Source organism: Rhipicephalus sanguineus, chromosome 2 (genome assembly GCF_013339695.2).
Source record: "Rhipicephalus sanguineus isolate Rsan-2018 chromosome 2, BIME_Rsan_1.4, whole genome shotgun sequence".
Taxonomy (NCBI): Eukaryota; Metazoa; Arthropoda; class Arachnida; order Ixodida; family Ixodidae; genus Rhipicephalus; species Rhipicephalus sanguineus.
In genome coordinates this window covers 46,072,456-46,090,468 of record NC_051177.1, presented here as the reverse complement: position 1 = coordinate 46,090,468, position 18,013 = coordinate 46,072,456, and the positions used below count along the sequence as shown (strand labels likewise).

Here is an 18,013-nt window from a genome sequence, read left to right as displayed (position 1 = left end):
CGGAGGCGAAATGATAGAGGTCCATGCACTTCGATTTAAGTTCACGTTAAAGAGACCCACAACTGCACAGAACGTGTGATTAGATCCTGGTAGAAATGAAAAGACCATGAAATATAGTGATAGATTCAAGCATACTTTTGGCGTTGTGAGTAGGATTTATATTTTTAATTCGTGCTTAAAAGTAACAAAAACCGGTATGTCGCGCAGCCTAGCGGAAGAGCCTTGAAGCAGGATTATGAAGACGGTCACTTTGCTGTACGTAGTCTGATGCTGTCATGCGCCCCATAATTGGTCCTCAAAGGTCCTCAAAGTTAGAGTATGTATATTATAATCTATTCCCGCTCTGTTCTGTGTTGCCTACGAGGTTAAAGGAGTTTCACGGTGAGAAGTGGCGCTGCCTTCGCGGCTGCCAGTTACCCATGTAGAGCCGCGGAGCATGCGCGCGGAGTGCCCGCATGCGGCTCGAACACGAACAGCTCTCGTGCTCACTGTTTGCAGTATGTGTTGTCAAGTGTGTATAAGACTTCATATTCGCCGCAGATAGAAAAATTCTGATTAAATGTTTCACGGCGTTTTCCACGTTACCATTCCGTGGCTAGACACTTAAAGAACACCAGACAGTCAAAATTTCCGGAGCCCTCTACAACGGCGTCCCTCATAATCATATCATGGTTTTGAGACATAAAACCCCAACAATTATTAGAACATACGACCTATCCAATAACACTATAATGTAAACGTAACATACGCTGCAACGTTAATCCGCCTTTTTTTTTCGCGATGCCTCAGCGCATGCGCCCTTCCCCTAGCGGAAAAGTCGCGAAACGCCTCTTGATCTCGGAGGCTTTCGTTCTGGCGATACCGGTTGCCCCGCCCCCAACCAAAACCCTACCAAAACGGCAGAGGGCAGCACAGGAGAATGAAAATAACGGATTGGTGTTATTACGTAGAGTTTGTGTGAGGCCTACCGCATCTACACTCCGGGCATTGGCTAATGTTGCGCAAACGATGGCTATAATTTCGGCTGTCTGCTGTTACAACAATGTAATAAAGTACCGCACTTGTTACTGTGCCTCTTCATCACTACATTAAATGTTCGCGCACACTTCACGACAACTCCTCTTGGGGAACTACGCCGCCAGCGTTTTTCTTTTTTTTTGTTTTTGACATTACGTTATTTTCAGAAGCTTCTTCTCGCATAGAAAGTACAGGCCGCCTCAAACTTTTCTTTCACCTCAGCCGCCTCGGTAGAGGCTGTGCCGTTGCGCGTTTTTCGGCACGAACATAGGCATGCGCGGGGGGGGGGGGGGCAAGGGGGCGAGAAGGGGGGGCGCAAAGTCAGCCCTATACATTGTAGGGGGGGGGACGAGAAGAGGGGCGCAAAGGCAGCCGCATACATTGACATAATAGGGAGGGGGGCGCTGCGACGAACCTTCGCCTCCCCCGAAGGGGAACCCTGCGCACGCTTATGGGCACGAAGTATAGGGTTCGATTACTGGCTGGCGTACGGTGGCCGCATTCCGATCGCGCCGGAATGCAAGACCATGCTGGGCTTTAGTGAGTGCCATGTAGTTTAAGTTGTCAGCCCTCCAGCTATATTAGATTTTTTTCGGATATATAGTATACTGTAGTGTGATAAAAGATGCTCGAGCAGGACAGAATCACAATAGTACACCTATACACAACACTTTTTCTTATCTTTTATTTATTTATTTATTTATTTAGTTAGTTAGTTAGTTAGTTAGTTAGTTAGTTAGTTAGTTAGTTAGTTAGTTAGTTAGTTAGTTAGTTAGTTAGTTAGTTGGTTTATTGATGTGCCATACTCATTCTGAAAGCTTTACACTAGCTCCATGTTCTGCTGATGTTCGGCTAACGTGGACGCTAAATCACGGTTGAAAGGGTTTGCGATCTCAAAGCAACAGACTTATTCAAAAGAACAAAGACACGAATAGCATTTCATTTGCGTTTATTGATTATTGACACTGATGTCGCGTTTTTCGTTGCGCCTTTCGCGACAAAATAATAAAATAAAATTGTAAGAAAGACGCGCACACATGCTCTGGGCGATGCTTGCATTCCCTACAGTATTGTGTGCATATACATATCAGTCAATCTCTTGAGAGAGAGAGAAACTTCGAAATAAAGACGAACGTACAGTCGAAGACCCGCGATCTTCCAAATGTTCCTATGAACTCCACATAGGACGATCGGGCGTTGTGCGAGTAGTGTTTCTAAGAAACGTACTATCTTCTGCGCGCGCATTATGCACTGGCGTGACAATAACGCGCATTCATTTCGCCTGCGTACTTGTTGGCACTCTACAGCCGGATACAACCGCCCAGACGACCGAAGCGCGGCAGCCGATAGCCTCCGCGACTACAGGAGGACTGAAGAGTCCGCTCATGCACTAAGCAATGTTCTCTGAAGGCAGGGTCACCGGCCTTCCGGCTCATGACATCAGTCTGGAGTGCGCCCTCATTGGAGCACGCTTATGTGCATCAGCATTTGAGGAGGAAATGCCGCGGACTTGTACAGTTGTCCTACCAGGAGGCATGTAACATGTTAAGCCCATGACATTCCCCCAGGCTTCGCGCACGTTCGCTACCTTCTACTGGAAGAAGAAGCGGCCGGAAAGAGAAAGAGAAGAAGAAGGAAATGGAACACAAGTGACGCGCGCGCACACACACATAACAGCGCTCATCGCACAATCACATACTGTAGCAGTGAAGGCCATGTTGCCATCACAGTCAAGGTCCCGAAGAGTGCGGAATTCGAAAGGACCGAGACAGACTCTCGTTTATCCGGCCCGTTAGGTGTCTCACGGCCGGCTGCACCAGGAAGGCGAATGGTGGTGACCGAAGCACACACAGCTGGCGCACTGCACTGCGGGCCACTAAAGTCGCAGTGACTTTACGGGCCACCGCGGGTCCTCTGCTCAGGGGGCGTTTCTCAAGGTGCATGAGAGAGAGAGAGAACACGATGCGGTCGACAAAGGGTGTCGGTATGTTCGCGGGCACAGGTGTCACACGGAAAAAGAAGGAAAGGATGGTCATTTGTTGCGCCGGCAGTGCTGTCGTTGGCGTAGCCCGCAGCGCAAGTTGGGAACGTATAGCCGCTGCCTTGGTTGTACTCGAGAACGAGAAAAGAACGCTTTTTTCTTTCGTCGCGTCGGCTTACATACGACGGCGTTCCTGGTTATTCATGCCCACGTTTCACAAACTTTCTGAAAGAAGGCAACCGCGGGCGGGGCAATTGTCCGCATATTTTGCGAGGATAGATCCACCTGCAGCTAACACACTCCTCCTGGTCTTTCTGTGGGACTTGAAGCGCAAACGCCCCGCAATGTACCATCCGGCCCAGTTCAACACGCTTCTGAGCTCCCCTTCGTATTCCCGGCAACGCTGTTCTTCCACGAGTGCACTGGACAGATCGTGTTTCCAGAAGGGGCGCGGATGGTTCGCCGAGAGACTGGTCGAAGTGACACTTGGTAAATAAAATACTGGAAAGAGACGCTCGGGCGGAGCTATTTGCCGGCCGGGACTGCCAGGCTAAAAGCGCCTGTAGCGACCATAGGGACGGGAAACGACAGGTGTTGTTAGTTCGCAGATCCGTCGTATGGTAGGGCGACTCGGTGACTAGTATTGCCTCCCAGACGTGGCTGACGTCAAGAAATCCAACGCGTTGGCTTAACGCGGGAGTGTTTCGTCACATTGTCGTCATATGTGGCATCTGGTCGACACTGCCTGTATGGAGGAGGACCATTGCTATCTTTGGGAGGAGAAGGACCTTCGGCTGGCCAAGTGATTCCGTTCCGCGCAGTCAGACGGGCATCAGGGCGACGGAGACGACGTTATCGCCCCGCACGAATAGCTGGTTCACGTGCCTCGACCGGGGCGCCAGGGTCGGGGCCGCGGCGCGACGTCGTATCCGGCCGGTCCTCGCTGGCCGCTTCTGAGCCACGACCGCAGTCCGTTCTGCCGCCAGGGGCCTCGGGTCGCTCGGTGGGTCAGAGGGCTCCTCTTGGCCTGCGTGAGTAATAATAATAATAATAATAATAATAATAATAATAATAATAATAATAATAATAATAATAATAATAATAATAATAATAATAATAAAAAGTCACACGGTCCCTTATGTATTCGTAAGACGACTCGAGAGTTAAAGGGGTACTGACACAAAAATTTTTGTTTGGCGTTTTTTGGCTTTACTACTTTGCTGGGGGCCTATTAGCCACAACACCGCACATCGCTTGCTGCAGCGCGCGACAGATAATTAATTGCCTGTTTAATACCGGCCACTCTCCGTTTCGGTTTGGGCGAGCTCCGAGAACGACAAACCGCTGGGTGCAACTACCGCCACCTAGCGTGTGTCACGGCACACAGAACTGTGACGCGCTTCCGCGCTACTGACATCGTCTGCTGGCGTTCTTTCGCCTGTCGCGGGCGCTGCGCAGTCATCGTCGTCTGGTGGCAACGACTTTCTTGAGGCTTCCACAGTATCCGCACGCGCGCCGCGGGCACGGGCTGGCGAGCAGCCGCCGAGTAGTAGCCTGCATGCTGACGCAAGCACGGCAAAATCGCAATGGCGACTATGACGTCATCACACTAGCTGCGTCACCTCGGAGCTCGGCCGCAGTGGTGACGTCTCGGAAGTTGGGCGTCACCTTCAGGTCACTTTGGATGACGTCAATGTCGCGAGCTGCGGCGTATAGCGCTGGATGGTACACATGAACTTTAAAATTAACCCGTATATGCCCAGTGTCCTACATATAGGACGCTTCTTTGATGCACTGTACCATCGCTATTTCTTTAGCTGATGACTATAGCGCCACCTACAGCACATCATGCAGGCCTCATTATCGTGTGTAGGAAAAAAACGTCCCCGGAATATACGTCCCCGGAAGATACGTCCCCGGAAGAAACGTCCCCTCTGGCATTGCTCTCTAGGATAAAAAGTCCCCAAGTGAAAAATTAACTGAAAAACCAATATTGTGCGAACTCACTTGACAAAACACTGCATTCTTTATTCGACACTTCTCAAATTTTCTGCCACATTTTGCTCGAAAACAAGTGAAATTAAAACCGAATCGTATGCCCGATAGCCGTCAGGAAATCAACTTTCGTCTTCCCGGCAGTATAGTCCTCACATAGGTTATGAACACGCTGCTGCATGGCCATGACCGCTGATTTGCTCCTCTTCTTTGGGGGTGCACCGACTCGAGACTGGTCCATGCTTCCCAGCCTTCTGTTCCAGGCCTCCGCATGATTGTTCCCCATGGCAACGCCACATAGGTTCTTTTTTTTTTTTCATGAATCAAACGGAAACGAACAAACAGCATTTTATTACGTCTTTTGATGCGCGGAAGGTTCCTTTTTTATTGCTGCTAGTTTGATTACTAGTGATTTATTGTAGGCAGACTCTCATACGTCATCGGGATCACTTCGAAAATGTCCCACTCGTGGCGCTCATCGTGCGATACATTTACCTTAATTTCTCGATAAGTAGGGCACTGCTGTCGATAATATTGCCGTTTTAGAAGTTGCCATACATTGAGCTTTCACTCGGACATAAATTATTTGCCTTTAGTGTCCCTTTAATAATGGGTGGCTGAAGTTGATATGTCATTATGGCGTCTGTATTACTTCAGTAAACTGCAATCTTCGCGCATATCCCTTGTTTTTTTGCGTTGAGAAATGAAGAATTGGCGACTGGAAGGCGCAACGTTCGATGGTCCCGTCTGGGGACGTTTTTTCCGACAACGCAAATGGGGACATTTTTTCCGGGGACGTTTTTTCCGGAACCCACTGGTACCATCTTCGAATAGAAAACACGGATGGCAAAAGCCACGCTTTTGCACGCGGGGATCTTACACGTCGTGGGTTTTGTGCGTGCTCATTGTAAATAAAGGTGCGTCCACCTTATCCGCTTTTCAAAGATATGGGCCGACCTATATGTTAGAATACTGTTTTTTTTTATTTCTCGCACAACACAATATGTAGTGATCGACCTATTTTCGAGTAAATACGGTATACAGCTTTTCGCTGCAGTGTACGAAATTGGTGAAACAGCTGACACAGACACTGACGCAACGACGAATGTTCCCGCAGTTTCTGCTGTTGAGGACACTGTCGCTGGTTATAGATTAGTGTGGACGTGAACAGCGCGGTAAACGTCGCAGCTCGTTGCATGGTCATCTTCTCGGCACCAAATGCTCGGCATTGAAGCCACGACGCAGTGTATGAACTGCCGTATAAAGATAACGAGGTAAGCATAGGCGTGCGCAGGGTTCCCCGTTAGGGCGGGCGAAGGTTCATCGCAGACTCCCCCCCCCCCCCCCCCCCCACCCGGTTGGTCGAGTCCAAAAAACATGCTTTACGATGAAAGAAACAAAAATTAAAATTAAGGGATGACATGCTGCTCATAATGGCCTAACTTTGGTGCCGGGGTTTAGGAAGTAAACAGTTCTTGGAATGCAACATGGAGGGCCTTCGGCCGCGACTATCGTCACAAACCTGCGTGACCATAACCTTTCTCTTATAACAGGCAGACTCGGCAAAAGTATGGAGTAGACTTTGCACCCCGTATTATACCCCGTCTCATACATCAGGTGCAACGCTATGGCAGCTAGCGAGACTTCTTGCAGTAGACGCGTTCGCGCGAACAGTTCAATGAATTTACCACCCGTAATGTGATTTTGTTTCACTCCCTAGGCTGTATAATAAAAGAAGATGATTTGTTCCCAAGAAATGAACGTACCCCGTTATTTACAGTACTGTCGATAGTTTGTTCTGGATCGCTTAGCGTCTCTTTCTTTTTGGTTTCGTGGCCTCCGCGATTGGCACTGTCAGCGCGCTGCAGGAACTAATCGCGGAGGCCAAGCAAAAGACACGCGGATTTAAACATTTTGCTGGCCGAACTTCTTGCATAGCTTCCACAGCGTCGCACCTGATGTATGACACGGAGTATAGGTGACTAAGGGGGGGGGGGGACGCCCCCACAGGTACAAACGTGTAGAGCTCACCAGACTCCGGCTGCACATCCAGTCGTTCCAACGGGATGCAGACGGCCTTGCGGCGAGGGCACCGCTGCCTCGGCCGCTCTTCGGATGAGTCGCAGCTGGCGGTCGCACTGAAAACAGACAGCCAGTGTCTGAGGCGAGGGCTCGGACGCCCGCGTATCGCTACTCAACTCTCCCGTCGTACAGGTGTAGCAACTACCTAACTTAACAGCAAAGAACTGCTTATTGCCAGGTTACCATGGTTTTTCGAGGAACCTGGTTACGCGCCGCTATGCCAGCCTCGCGAAGCAGATATTTCAACGCTGGGATGAATTGTACACTGTACACATAAACATTGCCTGTTAAAAAAATATACATTAACGCTGCTAGTAATTCCCCACGTGGGAGACCTAAGACCCGGTCGGCGAAAGCTCTGCAGACCTATCAATAAAGTTGTTACCAACCAAGGGTGATCACCTTCCGTGCGTAATTCGTTCCCTTGATCTTTTTCAATTCCTGGTAGAGCGTTATAACGTGAAGTCGTACCAACTGGCCCCCGTAACAACCTTATTAGCTTGTATATATTCTTAGTCGCTACTACGCTACTTTTACCCAAAGCACCCTCGATCAGGCCGCGAAAGGAGTGCAAAAGTAGAACAGAAAGGCAGCAAACAAAGAAAACACTCGTGCACTCAGATGTAGGTACTTGTGTCAGTAACCACCAACGTGATCTACATTGTGGGCAAGACGCTGCGCAGCATCAAGACGCTGCGCGAACGATGAAAGATGCGAGGTCCGGCAATGACAGACATTTTCACGGGAGCACCTCCTTTCTGGGCTGAGGCACGGGAGTACAATGGCTGACGTCACTGCCTTGATAGTGCGTTTCTGGGAGTTCCCCTTTGTGCTGTGGTAATAGGCGTGAACCCCCAAAACGCACTGCCCAGGCAGCGACGTTAGTCTGTGTACTACCGTGCCACAGTCCAGAAAGGAGGTGCTTCTCTCCTGTGAAAAGGAGTATACAGCTAATTATTGTCCTTTATGCCGCATAACAAGTACGAGTAGCCCAAAGAGGGACCCACGATGGAGTAGGGCAGGCAGAAGGATGTGCGTCCTTCTCAGGAATTGTGCGGCCCGAAGGAATCGCCCACGCAGGAAGCCAGAGCTCGATAGGTTTACCAGTGGAGGCGCTCGTCTTGATCTCCTTTCCATCCTCCTCCTCCTCCTCATCCTGCAGCTGCTGCTGATGCACCACCTATGACGATGTCAGAACGGTTTGTCAAACATGAACATTGCGTGGTTAAAAAAAAAAGAAAGCGATAGGAAAGACACCCGTGTAACAGCGCGAAACGAATAAAGGAAGGCACGACGATAAAGACAGAGTGAAGTGGAATCTAGTACATCGGGCTGTGTCCTGTGTTGTGATGTTAAAGCAGCTGCAATGAAAATGAGTTGAATGGCCAGCAAGCAACCATTCTGGGTTAAGGAGCGTGCGTTGGGGGGCTGGTTGGTAAGACATTATTTTGAGAAATTAAACTGTGCTATAGGGACGAGACACCAGAGTAGAAGTGTTCGTTGTTAGGAATGATGTAGCGTGGCCCATCACTACCGCCACCGTTATGGTCCGATGTCGTCCCTCAGGCTCGCTGCTGGGAATACGCGTCGTTGTATCCCACCTCTGGATCCGCTGTTGGGACTCGGGTTGCGTGGCCCGTGCGAACACGGGTGTGCATCGTGCTCGGAGTAGTCAGTAAGGACAAGGTGAAGAAGGAAATATTTTATGTACAGACTATTTACATGTTTTCGCTCTCAGTCAACATGACTGCCAGCCCGCCCACGTCGGCTGGTTCGACTCCCCTAACAACGGACCAACCTGCCCTTAAGTAAGGTACCAGTCCATTGTGATGTGACCCTCTTTTAGGTCGCAGGTGTGGAGCCTCTTTTTGGTCACTGGGCAACGTAGAACAACGACTGGCGTCAGTTGTCGAGGCCGGCTGGGCGAAGACGCCGTTTTCCAGGATCCCTCTTTGTTGGAAAGTCGGCGACATTGTTGCCTTTGCGCTGAGGCACAACATCGTCCTGTCCTCTACTCTGGTGTCTCGTCCCTAACGCAATTAAGTTCTCAAAATAACACTCTGCGTTAATAATTCTGGGCAATTAACATATTGCCATTTGTTTTTCGCTTTGCCATCAAAGCAATAGCGCAAAATCGTGACACGGACGGCACAGACAAGACGACACGAGCGCTATGACCGCATCGTCCTTCTACCACTTTTCGAGTGCGCAGGGTAGCAGACCGGCAGGGGCGTAGCCAGAAATTTTTTTCGGGGGGGGGGGGGGGGGTTCACCCATACTTCATGTATGTTCGTGCGTGCGTTTGTATGTGTGCGTGCATATATGCGCAAGCAAAATTGAAAAATTTCGGGGGGGGGTTTGAACCCCCAACCCCCCCCCCCCCCCCTTGGCTACGCCCCTGCAGACCGGATGTGTTTCCCTTCCTGTACTTCCTTTCTCTGACCTCTCCTTCTCTTGCTACTGATGGCAAAAACTACGCATCAGCTACCTCGGCTTCATTATTTGACATGAGTTCCTCCTTATAGTTTGGTGCATAGGTATCGCATGAAAAACGATGGCGAAAGGGAGATACATAGACACACGTGCTTACGGACGGCGTGTAAGAATGCCCCGGTCTCTCGTAGTTTGTCCTATTGTGTTGATCGTATTACATTATAGATCACGCATATTAAAGATCATGCAGCATACACAAAATCGCACAAACTGCTACTCTTGTCCTTGGTACAATACAGACGAAGTGCTACGGCGTAAACTACAAGCTCGAACTTTTCTTCTCCTCGCCTTACGTCATAAAATGTACCCGATGAATATACCTTAGCTCAGCCTGAAAGTATTGTCCTGCTAGCAGAGCGGACCTAAACCACATTATGTGGCAGTGTGGTTTAGGTCCACACAATTGCCACTGCCCTCCGCCTAACCTTTGTAGATTATTATGTATAGTCGGGAGCTGTGTGAGGCATCCATGCGCAGCTACAACCCCGAACTTCATGAGCTATCCTGAGGTGGGCTGAGGTGGTACATGAGGCCTACCGCAAGTATAGGATAACCTCTCTCGCCTTCTTCTCGCAGCCCCTTTACCTTTAAGACAGGATAAATAAAGTCGTTTCTCTCTCCACAGCAAGACAACGCTGCTCTTCATATGCAGTGCGGCGTTTGGTCGCAGACCATCGCCTTATAGCTGAGGCGACTGCGAACGCGTTCTACAGAACGCGTACTGTTACGCATGGGCGTCGGCAGGGGGGTGCAAAGGGGCACTTGCCTGCCTCAAGCCACACCAGCACTTGCCCCCTCACCCAAGCTTAAACCAACGCTCCCCCATCCCGCAGCAGCGACGCAACACGGGTTTGCACCCCCTACGACAAAATCCCGCCGACGCCTATGCTGCTGCGTGTCCAGAACGTGGAGTCGTCCCTTCCCAGCATGGAAAGTCGTGTACCTGGGTCGGCAGCGGTGCTGCAGGCGCGCTGGTCGTCGTCTCTGTCGCCGTCTTCTTTTCATTCGCGTCACCTGTCGCCGTCGGTAGAGACGGTGCCGGCGGCAGCAGCAGCACCTCGTCAACGTCGGCCAGAGCCAAGTTGAGGTGCCGGTCGTAGGCGTGCACGAAGCCCGTCAGGATGCTGCGCACCCGTGTGTGACTCCGCGTCCACACCTGCGCCGATAAGCGAGCGCCGTGCCCTTTCTTGAACATCACTATACACCGGTACCGCGGTTCTCGCTGGCCATCAGTTACTTCATGATAAACAGGACGGCCGTTGTAAGATCCTCGAAGCTGAGCATTACTCGGCTTCGAGGGAAAGATTAATATAGGCCGGGGAGGATTAATGCAATCGACTGAGGAGAAAAAGGAGAAGAAGCAGATAAGAAGCAGAAAAGAAGATGACTTTCGTCTTCGAGTCGTCTTACGCGAGTGCATAAGAGACGTCCTGTGAGTTTTCCTCACCTCGATGGCCTTACGACCTCAATTTACTGCTTTCCATTATACCACCACACAACGGTGGTCTAGCGGTTATGGTGCTCGACTGCTGACCCGAAGGTCGCTGGATCGAATCCCGGCCGCGGCATTTCGATGGAGGCGAAATGCTAGAGGCCTGTGTACTTAATTTAGGTGTACGTTAGAACACCAGATGGTGAAAATTTCTGGAGCCCTCCACTACGGTGTCCCTCGTAATGATATCATGAATTTAGGACGTCAAACACCAACAATTATTATTATATTACTTCCATTATCTGCTTACAGCCTATCGCTTTCTCCCTAATAGAGATTTTATAGGGACGCTCCGTGCTTCCGTCGCTTCGTAATACGGTGGATCGCGTCGTTCCGCTTCGCCGCATGCCTCCAGGGATAAGTGTAAGTGGCTCTTGTAAAAAATAAAGAAAGAGAAAGAACGAAGAGAAAAGGAGCACCGCCGCTCCCGTGGAGGACACCTCACAGCAGTGCACAGAAAGGGGCCAAGAGGAATGAGGGAAAATAGGTGAGGAGAAAAGGAGCAGCCGAGACCGACAAAAAAGGCCGGCGCCCAGCCACCTCCCCATGGAGCAAGACTGAGAGAGAGGAGGAGATGGGGTGAAAGGGGAAACGTTCTTACCTTGACGCGCAGCCGGTCGCGCACCGCTCGGAAGAGGATGCTCAGGGGTCCCTGGGTGTGCATGCCTCCCATCGTGCTGCGCTCCACCACACTGGCCACGGCGCGCGGACCACGCCGAACATTGCCGCCACGCTGCTCCTGGGGCTCATCCTCCGGCTGCTGCTGCTGCTGTGTATTGCCGCGCCGACGCACAGTGCTTTACACTCACTCTGCTGATCCAAAGGCCGCGGGATCGAATCCCGGCTGTGGTGGCCGCATTTCGATAAAGGCATAATGCTAGAGACCCGTCTGCTTAGATTTAGGTGCACGTTAAAGAACACCAGGTGGCCGAAATTTCCGGAGCCCTCCATTACGGCGTCTCTCATAATCATATCGTGGCTTAGGAGAGTATGGGTGTAGGAGGCCAGCTGGTGATTCATGATTAGCAGAGGTAACTGCAAAACCACACGGGACACAGAAATAGACATCACTAAGCGGTTGTTTCGTGCTGTCTCTTTTCGCTTCGTGTTGTCTCTTTCTGTGTCTCGTGTGGTTTTGCGGTTACCTTTGCTAATCATATCGTGGTTCTTGAGACGTAAAATCCCAACAACTATGTTATATATCACTCACTCACTCACTCACTCACTCACTCACTCACTCACTCACTCACTCACTCACTCACTCACTCACTCACTCACTCACTCACTCACTCACTCACTCACTCACTCACTCACTCACTCACTCACTCACTCACTCACTCACTCACTCACTCACTCACTCACTCACTCACTCACTCACTCACTCACTCACTCACTCACTCACTCACTCACTCACTCACTCACCTGTATTTCGCCTAGTTACACAGTTAGTCTACAATTATTAAGCTTCTCGAGTATTGTTGAACAAAGAAGATTCTATTGAAATTAATAAAGTTATCGTTTAAATATTGATAATACAGTTTCCATCCCATGCAGAAGGTTAATCGGTTCATCCGGGCGGATCCGTCAAAGTATAGTTGCTGATGAAATTAGCGCGAAAAACTAATTGAGACACGGATCGAAACCAGAGGAAACGAAAGAAAACAAACGCTACCATACCAAATATCATCAACGCACGTACACGCGTTCTTCTTACGCTGGGACTCGTGAAAACAGACGGTAGCCATCGAAGTACATCAGCCGATGGTAAACAGAACTTATAAACGCATTTTGTGTGGACGCAAGCTAAGACATACAAAGGACGGACAGTACGCACTCACACGTAGCGCTTCGAGTGGGTGCGTGTGTTGTCCTTCCTATGTTAACTTGCGCGTACAAACTCTGTGTGACCGACAGCATTAATGTGCCGAAGAAGATGTCCTATATTTAACAGCACTTTGCAAATTTTCGCCCCCCCCCTCTCCCCTTATAAGCAAGAACTGTTGCGAATCATGTGCTGTAGTCATAAAAAAGTCGATAACAAATACCTAGTAGGTAGAAAAGTATCACGCAGGAACTAGAACACCAGAACCGAGGGTGTAATAGTATACATGAGGAAAAAAAAAAAAAGCGGAGCCTTGAACGTCTTAAATGTTCTTTTGTTTCCCCTGATATAAACTGCTGCGAACCTTTGGAACGAATTTTTATAGAAAATTTTCAACCTAAATGCTACTTGCTATAGGCAGGCCGTCTTCGCCAATGACGTGTGTCCAGGCCAACGTGTTATCTGCTCGCATAATCAGTTCTAAACTTAAGAGGCATAGGCGTAGACAGGGTTCTCCTATAAAGGGAGGGGGGTGGCGTCCTCTCCCCCATGCCTACGTTAAGACGCTTTTCGGACATGTATATCAGTAGTTGCAGGGCTTTACAAACGATGCCGCGTACACACACGGATCAAGTGCAGGAGAACGATGGAGTGACGTCGGTCACATGGCCGCCACCCACCGGCACCGCGCGACCGGTCGCGGTGACACGACCGCCGCCGCATGCATCTGCTGCAGCACCAGCGGCGGCGGCGGCGGGGGTCGCTGACCAGCGGCGACCTCGCGAGGTTCTGCGGCCGACGGGACGCCTGACTCGGGCACGGGCGCGCGGTCGACCCGACGGCGCCTGTATTTACCACCGACTATATACCCTGCTGCGCGCGTGTGCATGTGCGTGTTTACACCGAACAAATTTCTTTTTAAATGTCTTCCAAGTTTACTGAAATCACGTCGCTGCAGATGAAATATTCGCGCAGGCGGACATATCATCTGCAAGGAAGACCAAATAAATATAAATGTGCTCACTTCGAACACATTTTTTTTATGTACCGTCGAAATTTACTGAAATCACGTCGCCGCTGATTAGTTACCTAAGCAGTTGGACATGATTTGCAAGGAGAACCACGTCCACCTGCTTAGGAAAAGCATATTCCTTACTGAACAGTACAGTTTCATTACGCATTCGAATACCTGTTTGAATACCTCGCTGAGGCAAGATAGGACAGCAATCATTGTAAGTGAAGCGTCGCGTGATTGTACTATGCATCCCTCATTCCATCACCGTGGGTCGACCCTACCTACTTGCTTCCACGCTTGCTCACATATGCGGCCCGAAACAAGACGTCACGTCACATACTGGGAGAAAGTAACTGCGAACACGTGCCTGCTGCCAGTGGCGACGTACTCTAACGTAACGTAAAAAAATTAGTGAGGAACAAGATCTGTCGACTAGCGTTTGTAAAAATAAATGCCTGCAGATCGTCTATACATTTAAGGAAGGCTCATTTGGTGTCTTATATACGTGTTCCTTTACTCTGCGGACCTACAAGGGCGGTAGTTCACAGAGAGTCTGTATAGAAATTAGGCAACAAAAAGTGTGAGGGATTTAGAAGGGCAACCTTGGGACGCGAAACGCTGCCAGTCAGCAATAGTGTCATAATCTTAGCTTTTGTCGCTATGTAAAGCCACACACACAGGGGAGAATATGAAAAAGAAAACTAGAACCACGGTGCTCGCTATACAGAAAGCAAATGTCTTCATTCGGCAGACCAGGGGCGTAGCCAAGGGGGGGGGGGTTGGGGGGGGGTTCAAACCCCCCCCCGAAATTTTTCAGTTTTGCTTGCGTATATATACACGCACACATACAAACGCACGCACGAACATACATAAAGTGTGGTTGAACCCCCCCCCGAAAAAAATTTCTGGCTACGCCCCTGCGGCAGACCAGTGGTTGTATTCGCAAAGCTTTTTGTTTGCAAGTGCCTGCGCTGCTTGCCGCTGCCCTATCACCTTCTAAGATGACGTGTCCAATATCGCGATTGGCTGGTATCTGCTCTTACGAAGAATTGTAGCATATATAAATACGTTCTTCTTTCGCGGGCGTGCGTGTATGTGTGTGTGCACGGGAGTTTAGGTAGTACATGCTCGTCACAAAAGCAGAATAAAGCTATATAATGAAATACTGAAAAGGAGGCAACCAAACGAAGAAAATATACTGTTTTTATAGCCCTAGCCATGTGGGTTCATAAGTGCATCTGTAGAGCATTAACGGACCGACTTCCAGAATGCACCCGTGGTGACACATTTACTAATCTATTTCACAGGAATGCAACTATCGTCGGTTGCTACATCACGTTTTGACGGTACGACGAGATGCAGCTTTCCTCACTATCGTAAGAAATACAAGTGAACAGCGACTGTTTGTAGAAACATTGCAGGGCTTCTCACAAAGTTGACAACATAAATCTGCACCATACCACACAAGAACCAGGTTATATCGATCACAAAGTACGCGTAACTGGAAAGCCAGCAATGTGCACGAGACCAGGTATTTTCAGATTTGTGAGAGATCTCGCATTAAATGCGTTCGTCTTTCACAATTTTACATGGCACCGTCGATGCACAGTTCGTTTTCGCACAAAGCGGGCCAGGCCCGTTGGGCGGTTTTCTTTTTAATTCTTGGTTTATTTAGGACAACAATGAAATTGTTCTAGGGGCAGGGCTAAAGGCAAACATTGCCTGACCGGGCCGTGCCGCCCATACAACAGCAGCAGCAGAAAGATGAGATTCAAAAAACATAAAAGCACCCATCAATCGAAACAAAACGGCAGTCTCCGGCCAATGTTTGCACGATTGCTCAAGGTTTTCAAAAGCCTATGATCGTTTCAACTGACGGAGGAAACACCGTCTTGCAAGCAGACGCAGACATACAAGGCGAAATCAAACGATCCGTTTCGCAAGACCGTTTTGGCAACAAGCGCGTTTTCAAAACGGCGCCTGCCGATTGTTTACCTGCACTTCCCGCTGAACTCTCGGCGTCGTTTCGGCTTGAACCACGGCCTTTTTATCGCGCATGTACTTATCAGCAAACTCCTCCAGACTGGAGAGAGGCTGGACATCCGGCACAGGCGCGAGCACATCCTCATCGTAGAAAACGCCGTAAGGATCGCGTAATTCTTTCGTTAATTCTATACCACGGTCGTCGACATTGCTGGGCGCCGCCATATTGGCGCACTGAATGTGAGGGAGGCGCCGCTTCGTATTCGAACAGCGGAAAGCTTCCGCTTACTCCTGGCGCCAGTTTCGCAACCAAAGCGTGAGGTTTCGGTTTCGTTTGCTCGTAAGCCGCGCTCGCAGGAGGGCCGTTCCGTTGGGCAGGTTATGGTTTAATTAGCGGGAACAAAAATATAATTTATTTATTTATTTATTTTGTTACCCTCAATCGCCGAAGCTTTACAGAGGGGAGCTGGTTACAACATGAAAAATACAAAACAACGAAAAAAAACGTGCTATTTTATACATGAACAAAACTAAAGCAAAAACATCTCTACTCAATGAAACGCAACAATTATGAGCTATGACTTGAATATCGCATATCCAAGGCTGGCTCATTCATGTGGTCAGGGCCAGAAACCTGACGCGAAAGGCGAAATTATATACACTTACATAAGATACATAGCAGGTTGTAGGTATTGCGAACACCATAGGCGTGCGCACAGGGGGGGGGGGGGCAGGGGGGGCGGCCGCCCCCCCCTAATCACCTAAGAAGGGGGCGCAAAAGCTGCCCCGTACATTGAGCCTTCGTCACCTAAGAGGGGGGGGGGGGCGCAAAATCTGCCCCATACATTGACTTAGTAGGGTGGGGGGGCGCTGCGATGAACCTTTGCCCCCCCTGATGGGGAACCCTGCGCACGCCTATGGCGAACACATTATACTTCTGACAGCGTTCCGCATAGGGATGGCCGACACCGCCACCTGCGTACACTGCGGGGGGTGAAGAAACGTTCGATATGTTCTGTGCGACTTCCCGGAGTAGAGCGCACAAAGACAATCGCTTTGTAATGCACTCAACAGGTTAGATGACCAGCCTCAGGAAAGAACATTACGCCTTCGTCCAGACTTAACGCCGCAGTACAAGCGCTAATGGGCTTCCTGCGAGCTACTGGCCTTTCTGAACGACTTTGAGTGGAACGCTCTCGTGTGCGTGTTGCCGTGTTTTTATTCTTATTTTTTTCCTCTCTTTCAATCCCCTACTCCACCACCCCAGTGCAGGGTAGCATACCAGATACTAGCATCTGGTTAACTTCCCTGCCTTCCTCTTCTCTCTCTCTCTCTTACACTTCTGAAGACGAAGGTGAAGCGAACTGAGATTTCATCTGCTTTCGGTAAAGTAGTGTGAGAGAGCCAGTGTATTCATATTTAATTATTTACTGAAGATAGTGTGTGGTCATATTGGTTCTAGCAACCAACTGATTGATTCTAGCAACCAACGATTGGCTATGGGAAACGATGAGTGGAAAAGGTATGGATGCGATCAGATGTGACGTAAACAATTTTCGATGTTTTTAATTGTCGAACGCGAAGCCGTTGTTGGCCTGACAATCATCTTGCGCTCATCTAGAGACCTGCGTTCAGGCATTACTGCTTATTTGCTGGACTTCAGTGCGTCCTATTGCAAGCGTATTTCTAAAAAATAAAAAAAATCACCATAGATCATTAACTAATTTGGAATCATATACGTATTCCACTGTTTTTCTTTTGTTCTTTGTTTTGTGCGTTTTTTTTTTCCCCGTGCAACACCCCAGCGTTTATGATGAATTTTGCCATCGTCTTACAGTGCGTGGAGCACTAATTAATAACGCAGGGCGAATTAGCGTGGGCGCACGTCAGTCTGTATTTCGGGACACGATATCCAATGAAACAATTATTGCTTATTGATTGGCTTGTCATGTATTCGCGGTGGCTATGATGGGTCGTCAAGGTTCCCCTCCTCGACCGAGCTAGATATCCCTTCACACTCCGAATACGCCAGTCTTCATACGCTATATATATTATTCTTTCGCTTGTTTTTGTAGTCGACGATTGGCAGTCGAAGCTAAGGGGTTGGACTTTCACGATTTTCACTGCTCGTGC

The 18,013-nt window shown here is 49.4% G+C and overlaps 2 protein-coding genes across 7 annotated transcripts in view; one reads left to right on the top strand and one right to left on the bottom strand.

Annotated features, from left to right (window-relative positions):
• Nucleotides 1-18,013, top strand: part of LOC119382861 (ecdysone-induced protein 74EF) — a 266,794-nt gene that overhangs the window by 57,062 nt on the left and 191,719 nt on the right. The gene's annotated exons all lie outside the window — the stretch shown is intronic.
• Nucleotides 1,956-16,105, bottom strand: LOC119381562 (U7 snRNA-associated Sm-like protein LSm11). Its single transcript, XM_049412335.1, has 6 exons — nt 15,893-16,105; nt 11,662-11,829; nt 10,512-10,724; nt 8,083-8,255; nt 7,025-7,131; nt 1,956-4,025 (listed from the first exon to the last, which is right to left on the bottom strand). The coding sequence occupies exons 1-6, from the start codon at nt 16,103-16,105 to the stop codon at nt 3,820-3,822; spliced, it is 1,080 nt and encodes a 359-aa protein (XP_049268292.1). The 3' UTR covers nt 1,956-3,819.

Bases quoted from the DNA above. Each gene is read 5' to 3' on its own strand.
- LOC119381562 (XM_049412335.1), bottom strand. From the start codon at position 16,105: ATGGCGGCGCCCAGCAATGTCGACGACCGTGGTATAGAATTAACGAAA. The intron at 8,256-10,511 runs GTACACGACTTT...ACATCGTCATAG, and splicing joins CAGCACCGCTGCCGACCCAG to GTGGTGCATCAGCAGCAGCT. The intron at 7,132-8,082 runs GTGGGTCCCTCT...GTCTGTTTTCAG, and splicing joins TCTGCCTGCCCTACTCCATC to TGCGACCGCCAGCTGCGACT.